General features: G+C 32.3%; 2 protein-coding genes across 2 annotated transcripts in view; both read right to left on the reverse strand.

The window, feature by feature from the left end:
- Positions 1-16222, reverse strand: part of LOC111707529 (uncharacterized) — a 33375-nt gene extending 17153 nt beyond the window's left edge. The window contains exons 1-10 of the mRNA XM_023480643.1: positions 16142-16222; positions 13553-13756; positions 12897-12987; positions 10749-10869; positions 8207-8415; positions 7461-7547; positions 5740-5838; positions 2402-5303; positions 1025-1246; positions 47-964 (exon numbers count right to left, since the gene is read on the reverse strand). Of these exons, the coding sequence (XP_023336411.1) occupies positions 47-964; positions 1025-1246; positions 2402-5303; positions 5740-5838; positions 7461-7547; positions 8207-8415; positions 10749-10869; positions 12897-12987; positions 13553-13745 (4842 nt within the window). The 5' untranslated portion in view covers positions 13746-13756; positions 16142-16222. The remainder of the gene's footprint in view (positions 1-46; positions 965-1024; positions 1247-2401; positions 5304-5739; positions 5839-7460; positions 7548-8206; positions 8416-10748; positions 10870-12896; positions 12988-13552; positions 13757-16141) is intronic.
- Positions 16223-21313: 5091 nt separating this feature from the next.
- Positions 21314-22466, reverse strand: LOC111707528 (calphotin). Its single transcript, XM_023480642.1, has one exon. The coding sequence runs from the start codon at positions 22379-22381 to the stop codon at positions 21422-21424; it is 960 nt and encodes a 319-aa protein (XP_023336410.1). The 5' UTR covers positions 22382-22466; the 3' UTR covers positions 21314-21421.
- Between the last annotated feature and the right edge of the window lie 649 nt (positions 22467-23115).

Below are 23115 nucleotides of genomic sequence, written 5' to 3' on the forward strand. Positions count from 1 at the left end.
GATTTCATAAATGAAAAAGTAATAATGATGTTAATAAATATTTTACCTTAGATTCAAATATTCTTCCCTCTTGATCATTATCTGACAGAAGCTTAGTGTGAAATCTTACATCTTCCAGAAGATGAAAAGATGATTTCACAGATGCCAATAAGTTGATTTCACTGGAAGAAAGAAGAAATTTTCCCTCTATCTCTCCATTGTACTTGCCCCAATCAATTTTACCCAGTACTGATGAAGGGGTGTAGCTTGCTGTTAGCTTTCCTCCTTTTCCAAGAAAATTTACCTCTGCAATAACACTTCTATTGCTAATTTTGCTTTTAAGAATTAATGATTTAGAGTCGTCCTTATCCTTGTCCCAATAGAACTCTACTGCTAGATCATCATAGGCAGAGGTCATATAGGCTGTAATGTGAATGTGCTTTTCAGCCTTTAGGTTAGCAATTACCATTTTCTCTTCAAAATTATCTTTTAGAACAATCTCCCCAGTGTATTCAACCTGGTTCATTGTTACAACACCGGTTAACTTTTTCTCATCTCCAGGTGTATACATAACCACAGCTCCATACTCTTTTTCTCCAAACTTCCATTTCATATCAGCATTTGACCCACTAGAATCCAGTATAAGATTTCCATTCAAGTTAATACTGTCAAATCCATGGATTTCAGTCAATGACCTAAAGTTATAGTTGATCACATCTGAATTTCCTCTGGCAAAGGAAAATGTAGTTCTGGCCTCCAATCCTTTGTTCCATTGAAAGTATAAGCCTCCATTGTATTCTTTAGCATGGGGAATTGGTTCTGACACATTGAAACCAAGTTTAACTTCACGACCAGGATATGATATACCAGCTCCAGCAGTAAAGCTATATGGAAGAGTAATCTCAGTATGTTGAGAGTACATTTCAATCCAAAAATTCTTAGAAAGTCTTATGCTGGCCTTGTTATAACTCTTGGTCTCCTTTAACTAGAAATATAATTGTAAAAAATTTGTTTTTCAAATTTGTAAAATTATTTTAATTCTTACTTTGTGCTGAAAATCTAGAGCATAGTTGACATCTTCAGTTTTTGAGGATATATTCATCTTAATCACTAACTCTTGTTCCTCCATACTTGCTTGAGCATTTATTTGTTGATATATCTTCCACTCTTTATCCCCCACCTTAATCTCAGCATCATTCTCCAAATAGTTCTCACTGGAGAGGATCTCCCAGCTAATATCAGTGTTTGTATCTGGATACTGGTTTGGCTAAACATTAGAGAGATTGTTTCAAAAACTAATAATACAAAAAATTTGGGATTAGGAACACAACTAAGCCTATATTATTGTTTAAGGATATTTTTGAATTATTAAAACTTAAAGTGGCAATTTTTTATCAAGTTTTTGGGCATACATTCATACTGAACTAGAAAAGCATGTGATTCTTTTAAATGAGGATTCAAGTATAATTTTAATGGTTTGAAAACAATTGATTATCAGAAATGTGTTCGTTTTTTTTTAAATATTGGCTATTTCCAAAGATTTATCCCATTGGCAAATGGAGACACATTGGAGATGGGGCTAGGATATGAGCCCCGCCTTCCCCCATCTCCATTTCACCCTAATTAGAAAATACATCAGGAGTATGTGTTTGATACTGATTCAGCCCTGCATTAACCTTCAAGTCTAATCAGTTTGTCGAGTCAGGCATTCTTGGATAGGCAATAAAACTGAAAACTACAGTAACAATTGAGCAGAGTTGAGCAGAGTTGAGCAGAGTGTTCCATAAATAATGGTTTCGAGAAATTTTTATTTTCTTTCAAAATTATCAGAATCAGAGTTATCATCACAGAAGGAAAAGAAAAAAAGGAAAAAGGAGAAAAATGATGACAAGAAGAAGAATCAATTCAGAATTGTATCCAATTTATCAGATTAAAAATTCAATTTATAATTTGTTAAAAAAATAGATTGGCTGTTTTAATTGTTATGTTTGATATATATTTTATGCCATGTTTCCTTTTTATTTCACAGATTTTAATAAAAAAAATCACACTTTTTCCTGAAACTTGAATTGAATAAATTTAGATATCCAACAGTCTTGTGTTATCATTTGGGAAATTATGTTTTTTGTTGTGATTGTTACTTTTTGTTTGTTATCGATTTAAATTCAAGATTTTTAATCACTCACTACGTTTGTGCTTAAAAGTCTTCAATTTATACCTTAAACAAAAGAAACGAGTAAAAATCCCAGCCTAAAAATATATTGTCCTGCATGATATCACAAGACAGTTTGATAAAACATTTACATTTTGCCTGGCTTAGTTGTGATCCTAAATAAAAAAAATATGATATTATGTGTAATTTAAAATATGTGAAAAATCAAAATTCATAATAAAGAATTTTACTGTTTAAAATAATGCATACCTTGATGGATAATGCCACTTTCTTCTTACTAAGAAGTCCCTGTTGTGAGAAGAAATATTTTCCTTTTACATCAATTGTTCCTGCCTGATAGCCTTTAAAATCATAGTCAACAACAGCATCAGTTTTCAGCTGATTATCTGTAAGCTGAGAGTTACTTTTGAAGTTAACTTTAATATGACTGGATTCTATGGATGATGCAAATTTAATGAACTCATTAACTTTGGAATAGTCTCCCTTTAATTCAACTGGATCATGGAAGTATCCCTTTAAAGTTGCATCTAAGCTTTGTTTGTCTTGCAGTGTGTACATTACTCCCTGCCAGTCGATGATAGATACATCCATGTAAACCATTTTGGTAAAAGCTTCGTACTTTTGTGGATATGAAGCGAACTGGTTGGATATTGTTAGGATTTCAGATCCATCAGATATTAAGGATCCCACGATGATTTTCTTCTGAGTTGCCCACTCGTATCTAAGCTCTAGTCTTGTTTTTCTTAGAGGTAAGTTTAGATCTACAAGGTAGAAATTCCCTTTGTTGTCAAACTTAATCTGGAGATAGGATTTTCTGTTCAATGTAGAACCCGGAGTATCCAGAATAACCTTTAAATCCTCCATTATTCCTTTGTGTGGTCTAGAATTGTCTGTATTCCATGAGTAATCAAAGGTAATTTTGTCAAACTTATCAGTTTTCTTCATAAACAACTCCAAACTGGCTGGACCAGTGAAATACCAAGAAGGGTCAAAGTTATTATTTCCATGAAAATATGTCCCTACTGAACAAAACTCAAGGCCTAAAACATCACTCACCATTTTAGGGGTACAGACGTCCAAAGACTCCTTTTGATGAACTGTTTCTAGTTGCTTAAATCCTCCTGACGTGTAGTAGAAAAACTCTGCAGATGCCTTGATAATCTCAGTTTTATCTGTTGGCAAGTTAACATGAACTTTGGCCAGTCTTCCTTGTTCAATATCTATAAAAATATCAGCATATGCTGAAGAGTGTAGCTTAGTTACTGACTTCAGACCTGTTTTTACAATAAATGCATCAACAGTCATCAATCCAGATATTTCAAGGGTTGCTGTGGGATAAATCTTAGCTTGCATCAATCCTTTACCAGTTTGAAATATAGATTTAAAATCCAGTTTTGTCTCTGTAATCAACCTTACTGTACTTGTACCGTTTACTGTCAGGTTTAGAGGTACTCCAGCAACTGTAGGAACTATAATACAACCATCCAGAAACATACTGGATTTGGAAATATCAACGTTGTTCTCACCCATCTTAAGTCCAAGATAGTTCAGCGGAGATATCAAGTTGTTTCTGAGAGAAGATAGTCCATTGAAGGAATTGTAATATAAATCCTTTCCAAAAAGTCTCATGTACAAGTTTCCTCTTGGTTCTTCTATTCTTGCATCAGGACCAAAAAGTTGTCTTACACCCATTAAGCTGTTCTCATTGATATCTCTCTTAGTTCTGAGACTTTTTACAAATTTATGAATTGTGTCTTCTCTAAAGTATCCTTCAGGTCCAAAAACCTGTTCAACCACATCTTCAAATCCCTCCATTCTTCCCCCAAACTCGACAATATTGATGTTTTCTCCAAATATGTTTGCTGTAAGATTAACCATTCCAGATCTAGGAATATAACTTTTCTCCGAGAATATAATGTTACTGTCAATTGTAGCTCCAACTCTTAAATCATTAGCAAAGTAGGAAAGCTCAAGATTTCTTGAAAACTTTCTAGGATCAGTGTTCCATTTGTTTTTCAACTCTTCATTTCCAACCATATACTTCAGATAAGTTTTCCAATCATCCTTGCTCTTTGTTTCTTGAAGGTTTGTCAAATGTGTCCATATAAATGATCCAACCTGATTAACAGGTTCATCTTTCAGCAAACTTCTGATATTCTCAACAGATGGTTCTGAAGGACAGTCAAAGAGTGCTAAATACGCTCCAATCCTGATTTCTGAATCCTCTTGTCGATCTTTAAATGTTCTGAGAAGACCAAAATCTTGCTGAACAAAGTTGCAAGACATCTTCCTGGTAGCTTCAAGGGCTGCTAGTCTCACCCAGACACTGTTCGATTTTTTTTGGTAGCATTTCCTCAATGAGTTTTCTCCAGAAGAATCAATTATTTGCAAGTTTCGGATTCCTTTCAGAACAAGCACAATCTTATCCTCATCCTCGACAGTAGCTGTAGTACAGGAGTCACCAAGCATAGATTCTAGAATTCTGAGAACTTCATGAACCTCAGGTTGTTCTTTACAGTTTTCTTTGTTAAAACAGAATGTGCTGACAAGGGATGATATTCCTAGGATAGAAGACTGTCTAGGATCATCTAGAAGTGTAGAGAGAGTAGATATCATGGCTCTTGTTGGATTCTTGTAAAAAGCCAAAGATGAAAACCATCCATCAATGGTTTTGGAGGGAAGAACCCCACTCTTTATAACATCCCTCATGAGACTGACTCCTGCGTCGGTTTTCAGGATAGGAAGAGCATCAAGAAAGAAACTTTTAACCCTATCATCCTGGATTTCTCTAAAGGTTTTAATGAGCTGAGAATGCTTGAGATTTCTCAGAGAATAAACAACATTGTTGAACAGGGTTGGAATTTGGGATTCCTGGACTTTTGTAAAACTCTCGAGAAGTTGTTTAACATGATCTTCATCCGCATTCCCATCAGCTCTTTGGTGGTCATGGATGAAACTAAGATCTGTTTTAAACTGAAAATTAGATGATGGTAATTTTTTCTCCTCCTCTCCTAGATGAGTTAGTGTTTGTGTGATTGCGCTTGAAGCTCCATTTTCACCATTACTGAATGGTTTAAAAAGATGTTCCTCAGTGCAGTGAACATTTTCAAGTCTTCCATCAGTCATGGACACTTCACATTCATGAGATGATCTGCAAATAATTCAGAATAGAATCTTCAAATAAACCTATTTAATTAATCTATATTAAGTGATTGGTTTTTTAAAAGCTCATTCAAACATGACCAAAATGAGTTAAATCAAAAGAATTTTTTTTTATGGAATCTCATAAAACTTGATAAGATATAAACTGAACATAAAACATAAAACTTGGCTAGAATCTCATACATTTTGATAAAATATCTTTAAAACAGAAAACATCAATAGAATAGAATAAAGCTTTGATAGACTGCAATCAAACTTTGATCTAAGTTTATAAAATTGAAAGAATCAAGATTAAAACCAAAGCTTAAAATCGAACTACTATTTTGAACCATGTATAAGAATTATCCATCACTTAGATAGGAAAAATTTTCCCTTATAGTGAGATCACACTGATATTTTACGGATTTTTTACAATGCAGGCTTACTTGAGAAGAGGTAGATGCTGTATATTAATATCTGGTAGGTTGAGAGCATATTGATATAGAACCTGGTTCTTAGTACAGCTACTCATATCCTTCACCTTCCTTGATATATTCTAGGTTATAGATATACTCTAGGTTATAGATTTACTCTAGTTTATAGATGTACTTTAGGTAATAGATGTACTCTAATAGATATATTTTAGGTTAGATATATTCTAGGTTATAGATATATTCTAGGTTAGATATTTTCTAGGTCAGATGTATTCTATCACAGATACATTCTAGGTTAATATATTCTGGGTTATAGATATTGTAGGATAGATATATTCTAGGTCAGATATATTCAAGGTTAAATGTATTCTAGGTTAGATATATTTTAGGTTAGATATATTCTAGGTTAGATATATTATATGTTTGATAAATTCTAGGTTATATACATTCTAGGTTAAACGTATTCTAGGTTAGATATATTCTAGGTTAGATGTATTCTAGGTTAGATATATTCTAGGTTATATACATTCTGGGTTAGATATAATCTACGTCAGATATATTCTAGGTTGGATATATTATAGGTTAGATATATTCTAGGTTAGGTTTATTCTAGTTTAGATATATTCTAGGTTAGATATAGTCTAGGTCGGATATATTTTAGGTTAGATATATTTTAGGTTAGATATATTCTAGGTTAGATATATTCTAAGTTGGATATAACCTAGGTTAGATATATTTTAGGTTAGATATTCTAGGTTAGATATATTCTAGGTTAGATATATTCTAGGCTAGATATATTCTGGTTTGCATATATTTTAGGTTAGATTTAATCTAGGTTAGATACATCCGAGGTTAAATATATTCTAGGTCTGATTTATTCTGGGCTGTATATATTCTAGGTTAGTTATATTCTAGTTCAGATTTATTCTAGGTCAGATATTTTCTAGTTTAGATATATGCTAGGATAGATTTATTCTAAAGGTCGGATAAATTCTAGTTCAGATATATTCTAGGTTAGTTATATTCTAGGTCAGATATTTTCTAGTTTAGATATATTCTAGGATAAATATTTTCTATTGGTCGGATAAACTCTAGGTCAGATATATTCTAGGTTAGTTATATTCTAATTCAGATTTATTCTAGGTTAGATATTTTCTAGTTTAGATATATTCTAGGATAGATATTTTCTATTGGTCGGATAAATTCTAGGTCAGATATATTCTAGGTTAGTTATATTCTAGTTCAGATTTATTCTAGGTCAAATATTTTCTAGTTTAGGTATATTCTAGGTTAGATATATTCTAGTTTAGAGATATTATAGGTTAGATATATTCTAGATCAGATATTTTCCAGTTTAGATATATGCTAGGATAGATATATTCTATAGGTCTGATAAATTCTAGGTCAGATATATTCTAGGTTATATACATTCTAGGTTAGATGTATTCTAGGTTAGATTTATTCTAGGTTAGATATATTCTAGGCTAGTTATATTCTAGGTTAGATAATGATATAATATTCATATTTAGATACAATTTATAACTAAAACCTAATGGAATAGGAAGACAACACTAAAGTAATATTAGACGTTTTTGATGTTCTTATATAGCAAATAGTTTTACTAGTAGCTTGATATTAACTTATATAGCAAATAGTTTTACTAGTAAATAGATTATCTCAAACCTGAAGGTTTGCTTGCATACGTTTATGTTGATAATAGATTATACTCAAACCTGAAGGTTTGCTTGCCCCAGTTGACTCCAACCGGTGAATATTCAGTTTCACATTCTCCCACTATATCCTTCTCAACTATACTTTCCCTTAAATAGGATATTATGAAAACTGTCGAAATTATCAAGGTTTGAATTATCTTAGGGGTTAAAAAACCAAGGTTTTAATCCAGTCATATCTTAGAGTACGGTTGAACTTTCAAAGTTTTTATACAGGTTTATCTTTGATTATGGTTGAATTACTAAGGTTTCTATACAGTTTTATCGTAGAGTAACTGAAATTTGTATCCAAGTTACCCAGAGACCAGGGCTGAACTATCAAGGGTTTTGTCAAGGTTTGCCTGAGTTTATGGGTTAGTTAACTAAGGTTCTTTCCAGGTTTACCTGAGATTAGGATTTAATTATCAAATAATCATTATCCGGGCATACCTTGAAACTAGGAATCATTTATCTAGGTTTTATCAAGGTATACCTGAGCGTAGAGTACAGTTTTCAATATTTGTATCCAGGTACACCGAAGGGTATGGTTGGAAACTGTATCCTGCTTTACCTGATAGTAGGTTTAAATTATTAATATTTGTATCCAGGTATACCTGAGAGTAGGGTTGGAAACCGTATCCTGCTTTACCTGATAGTAGGTTTAAATTATAAATATTTGTATCCCGGTATACCTGAGAGTAGGGTTGGAAACCGTATCCTGCTTTACCTGATAGTAGGTTTAAATTATTAATATTTGTATCCTGGTATACCTGAGAGTAGGGTTGGAAACAGATTGTTGAAAGGCTGAGAGTATTCCCTTCTTTATATTGAGAACCCAGATGGGATCGGAGTTACTGTGACACACACTCCGAACCTTCCCCTGCTCAAACCCAAACTCTAGGTTGGATCCTGTTAGTGCCTGCTCCAGGAGCTCGGACTGGGCATTGTCTGGAGATTCCAGGAGCTCAACAGAACTAATCTAGGATTGGAATTATCATGTGTATTCAAATACTAAAATTTTGTATTTAGTAAAAAAATTTAAACTAGGGAACCCATCCATAGGTTCCATAAAAATATGTCAGGCAATTCGGTCCAGCCGTTAGGCCAGATATATACAAATACAAAAACATATATACAAATATACAAATATATACATGATATACATATATATATACATATATATATATATATATATGAATAAAATGTTATAAAATGTTTCAACTGATATATATATACATATATACATATAGTAGAATGTGCATCAGGATGCACGTTTACAGAAAAGCTCTCTCACATGCGAAATGAGTTTCTAAGGACATAATTAGGGTTTGGTGAGGAAAATGAGAAAACATAATCTTTAAAACACTATCAACAACGTTAAAGACATAAAGATCCCAAAAATCAAACTAGATACGTGTAATTTTGTGAATAATTAATTTGCGAAAACAAGTTTTTAAGTTAATTCTATGGAAGGGTTCCGGAACAAGCAGATTAGGCCTCTCCTCCACTCCCAACAGACGCCTTTAAACACAAAACTGCTGTATAACTGTACAGTGAGGAAATCTACTTTATATCTTTCAGTGAAGGAATCTACGACCTTTCAAGATGGCTGTCACAAAATCTGAATTGAGTAAACTAAAAGACTAAATAGTAACCAGCCTCAATGCTGAACTCAAGATTACCATAAAAGAAGAAATCAAAGATGCCATGAGGGAGTTTGAAAACCATATCTTTGGAGAAATTCGCCAGTTGCAAACATCCATCGAAGATCTAGATGCTACTGCTAAAGAGAACAAGGATGAAATTAAATCACTCATGGATCGAACTCAAGCTCTTGAAACACAGAACACCCAGAAGGATGAAAAAAACAAAGAGTTAACAGACAAGATTAACGATACACAACAACAAATCACACAGCGGAAACTTTTTGGGGTTTGAACATATCTACCCTACAGAATATCAGGAATTTTTAATTAATGTTATAAAAGTTGTATTTCCATTCAAAAGAGACCAATTACCCCCAAAAAATTAGACCAAAAAATATCAAAAACGCAAATCTTAGAAACAGAAATGATTTTTATATTCCTAAAGTAAGATCTATTAAAATTGGACTGCTTCCTCCTCACAATTTCCCTAAAATATGGTATGAAAATAAACGACACTTTTCTAAGCTTTCAAATATTAATCTTATTTCGATTTTTAAACAGAATGTCATTGAAGATTTTTATCAGCAGAACAATGTTTGCATAGAATCGAAGAAAGCAAAGACGATTTTACAAGAAAAGTCTGAAAAGATTAAAAAGAGTAAAAGATCGGCGCGAATTAAAAAGATGCTTAAAAATGCTTGTTTTTCGTTGAACCGATAACTTTTTAAAAAAAATTTAACATTACAAATAAATCTATCATTTTTATTTCTAAAAGTTGTTAGTTCATTGTCGAAAAATACTAAAAATCAACCACCAGTTTATATTAAATATAATATAAACAATAAATATGTAACTTTCCTTTTCCTTTCCTTTCCTTTTTTATTTTTTATATTTTTTTTTTAGAATTGGTGGGAAATATTCCCACAACCTCTTTTTTTGAGGTTTTAAAATATTTTCTCCTGAAACACTTAATTTTGTATGGTTTTGTTATTTTTCATAAATAAATAATTACTTACTTACTTACTATATACACATATATATATTATATACTGAAACATATATTTATACATTTAGATACTGAAATACTGAAATATATATATATGGGCGAAGAGCTTTATATTATAGATAGTTCTGCTTTGAAATATGTTCTCTGGAGAATCAAATGTTTCCTGGAAAAGAATTGAGTTCACAAACTCTGATTTTCTGATCACTATATCTTTGGAACCAAATGTTGTAGACCTTAGATATTTCAAACTATGAATTCTGTTAAATTAAATAATCAGAGTTAGAAATATCAAAGGTTTACAACATCGGGTTCTAAAGATATTGGGGTTTAAATATTTGATTTTGTTACAAAGATTAAATTCCTTTATCAAAAAAATAAATTTATTTGATATTTGATCCTTATTTTGTATGATATTTTAGGTTTTCATTCCAGTCAGTACATGGAAACACTGTTATGAAATAATTTATTTTGATATCCAAAATATCATGCAAGGAAACTAGAACTAAAGCAGGAGAAGAACACATTTTAATATATCCAAAATACGAGAAGTAAAAAAGTTTCAGGTGACCAAAATCATAAAAATACAAAAGTACAAAGGTACGAAGTTCTAAGTACCTGGAGTACCAGTTTAAAGATTACTTACAAATATAAACGAAGTACCTGGAGTACAAAGTTACAAGGTGAACTGACTCCAATCTGAATTCTAGACTTGAAACTAAATACAGATTCTTGATCTGAGGTTCCTCTCATACCAGTCACAGACCTCACAGAGTACTCGTAGCTGAAGTACAATATATTCTTCTTATTCCGTTTTAGTATTGAATTAAGCGACTTTTTTACATCTTTAAGAATTTTATCTTAAAGATTAATTTGTTTGCTTTTTATTCAATATTTTGAAATCTTTGGACAATATTTCCACATTTCAGAATAGCAAAAATACCGCGACATATTCTGGCACAGTTAGAAAATGACCGAGATTTATAGTAGTGCAGACACACAAAATGCCGTGATTTATCAATCATGTAAAGACAAATAAATTGCCGTCATTTATCCTTATAAAGATGCAAAAATTGCCGTGATTTTTCTATCGTTGTAAAGATAGAAAAATTACCGTCATTTACTCTAGTAAAGATAGAAAAATTACCGTCATTTACTCTAGTAAAGATAGAAAAATTGCCGTCATTTACTCTAGTAAAGATAGAAAAATTATCGTCATTTATCCTTATAAAGATGCAAAAATTGCCGGGATTTATCGATCATAGTAAAGATAGAAAAATTGCCGTCATTTATCCTAATAAAGATAGAAAAAATGCCGAAATTTATCGATCATAATAAAGATAGATAAATTGCCGTCATTTATCCTAATAAAGATAGAAAAATCGCGCTGGTTTATCGATCATAGTAAAGATAGATAAATTGCCGTCATTTATCCTAATAAAGATAGAAAAATCGCGCTGCTTTATCGATCATAGTATATAGATAGATAAATTGCCGTCATTTATCCTAGTAAAGATAGAAAAATCGCACTGGTTTATCGATCATAGTAAAGATAGATAAATTGCCGTCATTTATCCTAATAAAGATAGAAAATCGCGCTGGTTTATCGATCATAGTAAAGATAGATAAATTGCCTTCATTTATCCTAGTAAAGATAGAAAAATCGCACATGTTTATCGATCATAATAAAGATAGATAAATTGCCGTCATTTATCCTAGTAAAGATAGAAAAATCGCACTGATTTATCGATCATAAAAAAGATAGAAAAATTGCCGTTATTATCATACAGTTAAACTCATTAATATGAATACATCGGAAGAATATTAAAAATGTCGTCCTTATCACATTTCGCTTGATTATGCCACTAAAAGTTATATGAGGTGAGGAAGGCCAACTTTTCAAAAAATATTCTTATGTTGAAGGATTGGACACATAAAATTTTTTTTTTTTTTTTTTGAAAGGACGAGGATTTCGAGGTGGCTATGGAGAATTTGGAGAATTTGGCTCGGACTATGATATATTGTTGTGGTTGGCCTTCCTTCCCTCGTTATATGATATGTTGCGCCCAACTATCTATTGTTTTGGATAACATGTGTCGCGTATTTCAGGGCAATTTATTTATCTTTACAAAAAATAAATGTAGAAAACTTTCATTCCCGATAAAAACTTTAGCACACAATAAAGAAATTTTGATTATGTTTTAGTAATCTATACATATCCCTTGGGAAAATACAAATGACAGCTTAAAATTCAAATTCAAGACGACATTATATAAATTCTTCCGATGTACTCATATTAATGGGTTTATCTGTAAAAAATAAAAAATAGCCGTGATTTATCATATTACATATAAAAAATAGCTGTGATTTATCATATTAAATATAGAAAATTGCCGTGATTTATCATATTAAATATAAAAAAATAGCCGTGATTTATGCTGATGGATTTTTTTTCATGTAAATATGTAAAACCAGTAGTTATTTATTTAGATTAAAGTGCCTTGTAACGTGGACAATAAACAGTTTCATTCATTCATTGCAATTAAATGCAAAAATTGGATTACCAAATTATTGCCCAAAACTAAACAAATTTTAATCCCTATATTTTTGCAACCTAACGGCGTAAGTTTCAAACTTAGATTATGTAATTTAACAGAAATCATAGTTTGAAATATCAAAGGTCTATAACATCGCAGGTTGCAAAAATACATGGATTAGAATATAAGAGTTTTGGGCAAAGGCTCAATTCCTTAAGAACTTAAGATCTAGTCGTGTTAAAAATCATAATTTACAAAACTGTAAGATTTTAACCTGTAAGTAGTTCCTGGTTTATATCTCCAGAAAGAGGACGAAGAGCAGGATTTTAAACAAAAGTTTACATCCACTGTGTCTCCAATTGGACCTGGAGAACAAAATTTGATAAAACACTTTAGTAAATTTATGATTTATACTGACCACTGTTTTTTGGGGGCAGAGACAAAAAAAATCCAAAATTAAATTGTCCAAACAGAAAAATTTAAAAAAGAATGACAAATTAGCACCAAATCATTGCTTTTCCATTTTATTTTTGAGACTAGTTTCTTTTCTTTTTATAGAATTTTATAGAATTTCTACTTTTTGGAGGAATATCTGCAACTTATTTCTACTGAGCTGGGAACTCTTAATCTGCAGATTAATTTAATCTTTATTCGATATCCTATATGGTAATTGTACCCAGTCAGGGATTGCTGGGAGCTTTGATCGCGGGAAGAATAACTAAAAATATATGGAAAGGTATAGTCTTCTATAGATCCTCAAATTAAAAGTGTCCACAGTGGATATGGGGATAAAGCGACTGGGATTATAAGTATTCAACACAATAGCACGAATCTTTTCTTTAAAAAGCTCTAATCCGAATTATTTTAAGTTCAGTAGATTAAAGTTAATTCCTTTAAAATATTTCTAGATTTTTAAACAATGGCTGAAACCTGCAGATATGCTGGGGATGAGAATCAGGATTGTGAATACTAAGGTTGAGAACAATGATGAAGATGATGATGATCTGGTTAAGGATGAGCTCGAGGAGGTCGATGAAGACTTCCTCCAAGGGTTCTGGACCAGAGGTTGAGGTGTCCCTGAGCACGGAGGCCGGGGAGGGGAGGGAGGTTGTCTGTACCTCATACTTCTTCAATCTTAAATGAAAAAAAAGATTATTATTTAAACCTATACAGTGGAAACCATAAAACTGTGGACAGGTAGAACTGAACGGAAATTATAATTTTAATAGTCAAATGAAACACAGCAATTCGCTTTATAAGTTGATTTCAAGCTGTTGGTAAAACAACATACACATGATATTGTTAAAATGTCGTCTTCCGATTCCTCAGTTTTCTGGATCCCACAGTAAATGTTCTAATTTCTTTAGAAAATCTAAATGATGAAAATAAAAAATATTCATGTTGCATCTGCAATGCATTGAATGTGAATAAACATGTTAATTCAGTAAAGATATATTACAAAGTAATTTTTTAAATTATCATTTATTTATAACTCATAGAAATTCAAAATATAACGTAAATAAAGTTTTAAAGGTTTTTCATATCTTTTTTTATGAAAACCTATATTTGCATCTTCAAAGAAAGTACGAGAATATTATGATAAGACGCAAGTCCATACAAATACAACACGCAAAAGCTAAAGATGATTTATAGTAAAATCTAATGTTCATCTGGACTTACTGACAATGACTGACGATTTTCCTAAAATGTAACATATTTTTTTTCAGAGGAATTGCGCATATAAATCCCAATATTCGAACGTATTGCGTAGTTTTTTAGCTCAATTTACTTTCACATTTATTTACACACACTCCAAAAGCAAGAATGCTGCATGGAAAACCTAAAAAGGGGAAAAAAATTTAATTTCTGAAGTTCCGAAAGAAAACAAATTAAATTATATTACTAATACGGTGTAATCCGCGAAATTGCCCACGATTTCGTTGACATTTTTTGTTGCGTTTTTTCTTTCTTTTTAGAAGAATATTTTGAAATATTTGAACTTTATCTTTAACACACAAAAAAACTTTGAAAACCTTAATTAGAAAAAGATAAAAAAAAAAAAGTTATTTCCATTATTTTTGCAATTACGTTGCACGCAATTCAACGAATTTTTAAATGCTTTCTTTGGATCCTGATTTAGGCCCAATTCTACGCAAAACAATGGTGCAAGTGAAAGGCATTGTCGCGCACAATTTCGCGTAATTACGCGAAACGATATTCCATTTGAAAGCCCTGCTTCGATGATGTTTAAGAATATTAAGTCATCACATAAAGGAAAACTCTTCAATTATCAGGTAAAATATTAATATACGATTCACAATGGTACCCTAACAAGGTTTGTCTGATCAAGGATGAAAGAGATAAACGACTTCTCTTTAAAAAAAATTGGCTGAAAGGAATTAAGTTTTTGTTACAAACTCAGATTTTCTAATTCCTATAACTTAGCAACCCGTTTTCCAAGACCTTTGATATTTCAAACTATTAATTTTGATAGATCAAATATTCTAAGTTTGAAATATCAAAGGTTTACACCAACAGTTTGCAAAGATATAGGGATTATAAAATGTAAGTTTGTTGCAAAAACTCAGTTTCTTTGAATATGGTTTAGTTTATAAACTCTCCATTTATAAAAAGAAATATACGAAGTACAAGACTGAATTAGATTTATAATTTCAATTTATAAAATTGTATAGAGATCTATCACATCATTGATTATATCAGGGTACCTTTGTGAATCAGGCATGCAAATATATAGATGGAGGTCACTAGAAATTAAACCTAGAGCCAGTTTAAAGAGGCTGTGTCAAGTTGTCAACTCTCCTAGAGTCTGTTTAAAGAGGCTGTGTCAAGTTGTCAACTCTCTAGAGTCTGTTTAAAGAGGCTGTGTCAAGTTGTCAACTCTCCTAGAGTCTGTTTAAAGAGGCTGTGTCAAGTTGTCAACTCTCTAGAGTCTGTTTAAAGAGGCTGTGTCAAGTTGTCAACTCTCTAGAGTCTGTTTAAAGAGGCTGTGTCAAGTTGTCAACTCACTAGAGTCTGTTTAAAGAGGCTGTGTCAAGTTGTCAACTCTCTAGAGTCTGTTTAAAGAGGCTGGGTCAAGTTGTCAACTCTCTAGAGTCTGTTTAAAGAGGCTGTGTCAAGTTGTCAACTTTCTAGAGTCTGTTTAAAGAGGTTGTGTCAAGTTGTCAACTCTCTAGAGTCTGTTTAAAGAGGCTGTGTCAAGTTGTCAACTCTCCAAATATTAAATGAAATATACGATTTACAACATTATCCTCAAAAGCTTTATCTAATCAAGAATGAATGAAATATCCATATTTTTCTCTCGGAAAATAGATTATTACAACAGTAAATTTCTGTGTTCTGATGCAAAAATAATGGATTAAATTGTCGATTCGATTGAAGCTAAAAAACGACGGTATTTTCTAAATCTAGGGGGGGGGGGGTCACTAGAAATAACAATAAATCAAAAATACAAGAAAAATAAATTTAACTTTCAAAAAAGAAAACTTATTATTTATAAACCTGAATATATATTGAGTATTCTGGACTGAAGAGAGATATGTTGGATCGACGAAGACTGAAGAGGAAAAGACACATGTGATCATATACATCAACATTTAAACAAGATCCAGCTAGCACCAGGGGGAGGGGGGAGGTCTGCACAACTAGCTGAGATTTTGAAACAACCGGAGTTTCCTGCAAAAACACTGTTTTTGCAAGAATTTGGCATTTTGTTGCTAAACGGAAAAATTGAAAGTTGGAAGGGTACAAATCTATATATAAATTTGGCTTGTCTGTCTGTTTGTTTGTTTGTCTGTTTGTATCCAATAAACGTCAAAACGACTGAACCGATCGGGCCCAAATTTTTTGTGGGACATCACGTGACCACAGGGAAGGTTTATGAATGATCAAAATTTCAAATATTTGTCTCCATCCAAATTCGATCTTCATTAAATTTTTGAAAATTTTGAAAATCCGCGAAATTTGTTGTGAAAATCCGCGAATTATTTTTGTTTTGTTTTACGATGTACACAAAGAGAACATGTTCACAATTAATTTAGAAGATGGGCGCGAAGCGCCCTCTAAGGCTAGTATTTATAAATAGTTTTGAAGTCAGATTCCAGAACATGATATTCACTGCATAGAGTATAGAGTATAGACGTATGTTTTAGTGCTTTGGGAATAACGAGAGGTTATCTAATCTTAAAAATTAGTTATCAGTAGATACTTTAGGAAGAGAGGCTATCTATTCTTAAAAATTAGTTATAAGTATTTACTTTAGGAAGAGAGGTTATCCATTCTCAAAAATTGATCATCCGTATATACTTTAGGCAGAGAGGTTATCTATTCTTAAAAATAAGTTATCCGTAGATACTTTAAGAAGAGAGGTTATTTATTCTCAAAAATTAGTTATAAGTATATACTTTAGTAAGAGAGGTTATCTATTCTTAAAAATTAGTTATCAGTTGATACTTTAGGAAGAGAGGTTATCTTTTCTTAAAAATTAGTCATTCGTAGATACTTTAGGAAGAGAGGTTATCTATTCTTAAAAATTAGTTATCAGTTGATACTTTAGGAAGAGAGGTTATCTTTTCTTAAAAATTAGTCATTCGTAGATACATTAGTAAGAGAGGTTATCTATTCTTAAAAATTAGTTATCAGTAGATACTTTAGGAAGAAAGGTTATTTATTCTTAAAAATTATTCATTCGTAGATAGAAGAGAGGTTATCTATTCTTAAAATTAGTTATCAGTTGATACTTTAGGAAGAGAGGTAATCTATTCTTAAAAATTAGTTATCAGTTGATACTTTAGGAAGAGAGGTAATCTATTCTTAAAAATTAGTTATCCGTATATACTTTAGGAAGAGAGGTTATCTATTCTTAAAAATTGATCATCTGTGGATACTTTAATGCAGATGCACTTCAAATTGGGTTCAATTTTAGCGTCAGTGTTTAGTGCTATTACAGTCGGCGTTTATATAAATACAATTGAAACGAATTTTCTATTTTAAGCAATTGAAAATATCATGTTTGATTATTTTGTTTTGATCGGTATTTGTTGAAACAAATTATGCATATTGAAATCTCAACTAAATATACATTCATTATGCATTTACAAGTAGATAATTAGTCAGCACTCAAATAATCAAAACTTTTTCAGGAATGCATTCATTGAACTTATAAATATTTAATACATATTGATTCAGCAAAAGGCAATGTATTCTAGTTGACTGTAGTAGACTTTGACATCTACCATTAGCAAAGGGTGTGAACCCATACTCGTTGACTGTAGTAGACTTTGACATCTACCATTAGGAAAGGGTGTGAACCCATTGTCATTGACTGTAGTAGACTTTGACATCCACCATTAGGAAAGGGAGTGAATCCATACTCGTTGACTATAGCAGACTTTGCCATCTACCATTATCAAAGGGTGTAAACCAATTCTAGTTAACTGTAGTAGACTTTGACATCTACCATTAGCAAAGGGTGTGAACCCATTGTCATTGACTGTAGTAGACTTTGACATCTACCATTAGCACAGGGAGTGAATCCATACTCGTTGACTATAGCAGACTTTGACATCTACCATTATCAAAGGGTGTGAACCAATTCTAGTTGACTGTAGTAGACTTTGACATCCACCATTAGCAAAGGGAGTGAATCCATACAGGTTGACTGTATAAAGGTAATATATGCGACAACGACAAACTTTCCAACTTGTTCTGGCGCCAAAGACAGAAAGTTTGTTTATGTCCGCTTCTCTGAAATATATAATACTATAGCTTCGGAATGCAACTGTACCGGGAAATTAAACTTTCTCTTTAAAATTTAACTTACCACACTTAGGAATTTTAAAGCAAGCCAGGAACATTACTTTCCGTGTTTCTACCTTTTTCCCCGATCAAAATTTGAGGAAAATCGGTCGATATTATGATTATGATCTGACAAACAAACAAAGATAAATAAAATCTATATAATAAAACAAGGCATTCGTATATATATATATATGTTCTCTCTGTCCGGCCAAAAGGCTGGACGGAATGGGCTGAAATTTTTTGTGGACACTCATGGGTAGTCTGGGGGGGACATAGGCTAAAAAAATTATTTTTTTCCACGGGCAACGCCGGGTCCTTCAGCTAGTACTTTATATATACTTTTTATAATAATTGATAAAAAAGCTTAAAGATCATATAAACTAAGATTAAAATGAACACAATAGAAATCTTTGATAATTTCATTTATTGTATAAACTGTGATAAAATAAATATAAATAGATATAGATACAGTAGTAATCTCTGGTTGTCTTTCAAGTTGAGTTCCCAGGCAAACCTGGTTTCCATAGCTAACACATCTAGCTATAAATATAAAGTAGTAATCTCTGTTTGTTTGTTTGTATGTGAGATCATAACTAATGAACCTTTCGACCAATTTGCCTCAGGGGAACTCGATAGAACCACAAGAATGTTTTTAGATTTGTTAAAACGTTACGTGGGTTAGTCAACCAACGTTGAGTGGGTTGACTTTTTCTATTAACACAAAAACAATCTTTCTCTTCAGATTAAAAAAGGATTGATTAATGCTTCAAAATGCATACAACTTTTTATTTAAAAATAATTGCAATAAATCGCTTGCATGCATTTTTATTAAAAAAAATCAGAAGATTAACATGCTCTTTTAAACATATTGATTTGTAAAATTTCCCTAATGGATAAATAATAAATATGAGCAATCATCACAACATATGCTTATACATAGGGTATAGTTATATAAGTGAACTGATAGTATGCTTCCAATATTTGTCGTGAAGACGAGAAAATTGTATACAACAAACAAAAATAAATTTCTTAAAAAAATTTTTTAAATATATTAGTATATAATACATCAAAAAATTATTAACACTAAATAATCTAATATTTCCTTAAAATGAAGAAAAATATAGACACGGTCAAAGAAATGAAAATATAAAAAACATCTATATATATGTAATTTCTTTTTATGTAATCCAACTGTACACACTGTCCGCCTAGTAACTTGGAGACTAGAATATAACGTTTTTATACACTTCTACACAATCTAGGAACAAAGTTCAAGGTCTACTCATTAAATACTTTGCATTTAACAATTATACCAAAGTTCATTATGATGACTTATATTTAATGAAATTAATTAGTTTTTTTAGAAGAAAAATATGTATCCTCACTAGATGGAGATCAATGGTCGATCACAAGCTTTACAAAAAAAATATGTCTACGTGGTTTAGCTACTTCTTGGTATTTATAAAATTTAGAATTTTCTTGAATAATTTTAGCTTTTCTCTAAATAATAAAGCTCATCGCTCATATATGTGTTTGTTCACTTTAGCTAGCCAAATGGCTGAACCACTTTGGTTTTTGATGGAAACCATGGTTAAATACATTTTAAGGCAAAAAGTTCGAATTCTTATGCATCTTGTCTTTGTACGGGGCACTACACTACTTTTAAATGTAACAAAAGTTCTACAGTAAACTAATAAGTTGTTTAGGAATAGATTGAGAAAATAAAATTAAATCCTAACATAGAAAATAACTAATCGTATTTAGTTATTAGTTTCTGTAATGTCTCATTAAGTTCACAAAACTTTTCTGTAGATTTCCTGCAATTTTTATTGAAAAGACGACATTTGAAAAATTTAAATAAATCTGCGAACAAATGTGAAAAGAATAAGAAATTTAATATAATGATTAAAAGGAAATAATTGATTCTATCATTGATTTTTTGACAAATTTCTATTGAGAAATATGTTCCTAAACATCTAATTTCAATACGTTTTCGTTACATTTTTCGTTATTGTTATTGAATAATCAAAAATAACAGATACTCAAAATCATCTCTCCAGAATAGACAATTTGAAGGATGATTTTAAAATTGAATTTGCACTCTTGCTAAACAAATATGCACCGTAAAAACGTCTCAAATGAAACTGAGTCTTTGCCAAAAACTCATATGTTCTAATCACTCAATCCTTGTAACCTAATGGTGAAAACATTTGATATTTCAAACTTAAATTAGTTGATTGAACAGAATTCATAGTATAAAATATCTAAAGTCTACGACATAAGGTTGCAAAGATATAAGGATTATAAAATACGAGTTTGTGGCAAAGACTCAATTACTTTGTAAGATATCAGAAGTTCATTATGTTTTACAAAATGTCAAGAGTTACTTCTAACATTTTTCCGCAAAATATTTTTAATCAAGATTTCTCTTTCGCTTTGAAATTATATAACAATTTCAATAAAACTCTCATTGACGTTGCCTTAACTGTGTCTCTTATCATCCGACTCTGAAGTTCGAATATGGGTATCACGATTTATTTTTTTTCAAAATATCAAAGTAGGTTTTTTGATTTGTCGAAATATAAAAGTAGGAATTTACAAACCTTTATCTTCCCAAGCTTTTATTGGTTTAATCTCAAGACTGAAATCCCAAGGTGGATAAAACTATAAAAACTGAATCAATGAATTTATTCCTTTATAATCCAGAGTATGGTATTTTATTTTCAACTATTGAGTATAAAAACTCAAGAAAACTATTCAACACAATAAATACAAACAACATAGACAATCAACTAAATACACTTCAATTTAATTTTTTACTATAAACAAATAAAAAAACGGTGTCTCTCCTCCCTGCAGAATAATAAAAGTTTCTGTGGTTAGAAAACCTCAAGAATTTATTCAAGACATGGTTTTACATTTTTCACTGTGATCCTTTTTACTGAGTCCAATTGTGTGCCTAAGAACAAGTACCATGTGTACTTAAGCTGGCGCTGCGGCTGGGACTCCTGGGACTGCTGCTACTGGGACTCCTACTGCTACTGGAGCTGCAGGAGCTGCTGGAATTCCTGGAGCAGCTGGAGCACCTGCTGCTTCAGGGACTGCTGGAGCTGCTGCAAGTGCAGGAGTTGCTGCAGCGTCTTGAACTCCCGGGACTACTGGAGCAACAGGAAGGGAAGGATCTTCTAAAGGTGCTGGAGGAGATGCTGCTGCATGCTTAGGTTGGTATCCTGAAGGACAGGTGCATGTTCCCATAATCTCATCTGCACGTAAAACTGGTGCGGTGGAGGTAACAGCTGGAACTGCAGCAACTGTAGCTGCAGCAGGATCTACTGCTACAACAGCTGCTGGAGCAGTAGCTGGATCTACCGCTACAGCTGCTGCTGGATCTACCGCTACTGCAGCTGCTTGGTTTGTGACTACAGCAGCTGCTGGATCTGTTGCTGGAGCAGCTTGTAATCCAGTGACAGGATCAATAGCTGCTACTCCAGCTGGTGCTGCTGCTACTGGTACAGCAGGATATGCTGGTACTGCTGCTTGTCTTTTCCTTCTGGACATTACAGAAACATTTGCTACTGCTGGAGCAGCAGATTGATTAGATGGTAACTGTATTGGAGGGAGAACTGGGGTTGCTGCTACTCCGGGCATAGGTGGGAGCACTACAGCAGCAGACTCATTACTCACTCCTGGAGCGGCAACTGATGCACTAGACACACAAATACAATATCCTGCTGCTGATGCAGTTTCAGGAGCAGTGATACTGCTTACAGCTGGAGCTGCTGCTCCATCTACGACTGCTGTTTGATTAATCTGAACAGCGGGATCTCCGACAGGAACAGCTCCTGAAGCATTAACTAGTGGAACAGGATCAGCAGCGTAATATATAGGATCGGATTTAACTAAAGCCAAGGCAAAGATGAATATAATGCTCTTGGGTTCCATGTTGACTACTGATCTATGCTGATCCTTGTCCTATATATAGGAGAGGGTCCGACCACCGCTAGTTTAAGGGTCTCAGTGAGTGTAACAAGATACCTTCTTTCACCAGCTCAGATCGGTTTGAAATTCGACGCAGAAGATAAATAATTAATTTTCCATTGTTCTGATCTACAGTTTTTCTTTCATCTTCTTCATGCTGCAGTTTGCGCATAGATTTGGATGAATATATGGGGTCAGTTTTAGACTTTTCTGGAACTTTTAGTCTTAACCCTGGACTGGCTGGACAAGGGCTGACCGGGGAGGGGGGGTCGATAAATTTCTAATTTCACAAGCAAGTTTTGTTTTGTCCTTGTTGTTTCATGACTATGATGTCTGTATTTCTATATGTTGGGTATTTTGTCCAATGTATATGTTGTCCATGTTGTCCAAATTTTCCAAATTTTTCATACTGTCTATCTTGTCCATATAAACCAGATTGTCCATATTATCCATGCTGTCCTTATTGTTCATATTGTCCAAATTGTCTATATTGTCCATATTGACTATGCTGTCTACTGTCCATATTGTCCATATTGTCCAAATTGTTTATATTGTCCATATTAGCTATGCTGTCTACTGTCCATATTGTCCATATTGTCCAAATTGTTTATATTGTCCATATTAGCTATGCTGTCTACTGTCCATATTGTCCATATTGTCCAAATTGTTTATATTGTCCATATTAGCTATGCTGTCTA

The sequence above is a fragment of the Eurytemora carolleeae genome, unplaced genomic scaffold (genome assembly GCF_000591075.1).
Source record: "Eurytemora carolleeae unplaced genomic scaffold, Eaff_2.0 scaffold776, whole genome shotgun sequence".
Taxonomy (NCBI): Eukaryota; Metazoa; Arthropoda; class Copepoda; order Calanoida; family Temoridae; genus Eurytemora; species Eurytemora carolleeae.

Bases quoted from the DNA above. Each gene is read 5' to 3' on its own strand.
- LOC111707528 (XM_023480642.1), bottom strand. From the start codon at position 22,381: ATGGAACCCAAGAGCATTATATTCATCTTTGCCTTGGCTTTAGTTAAA.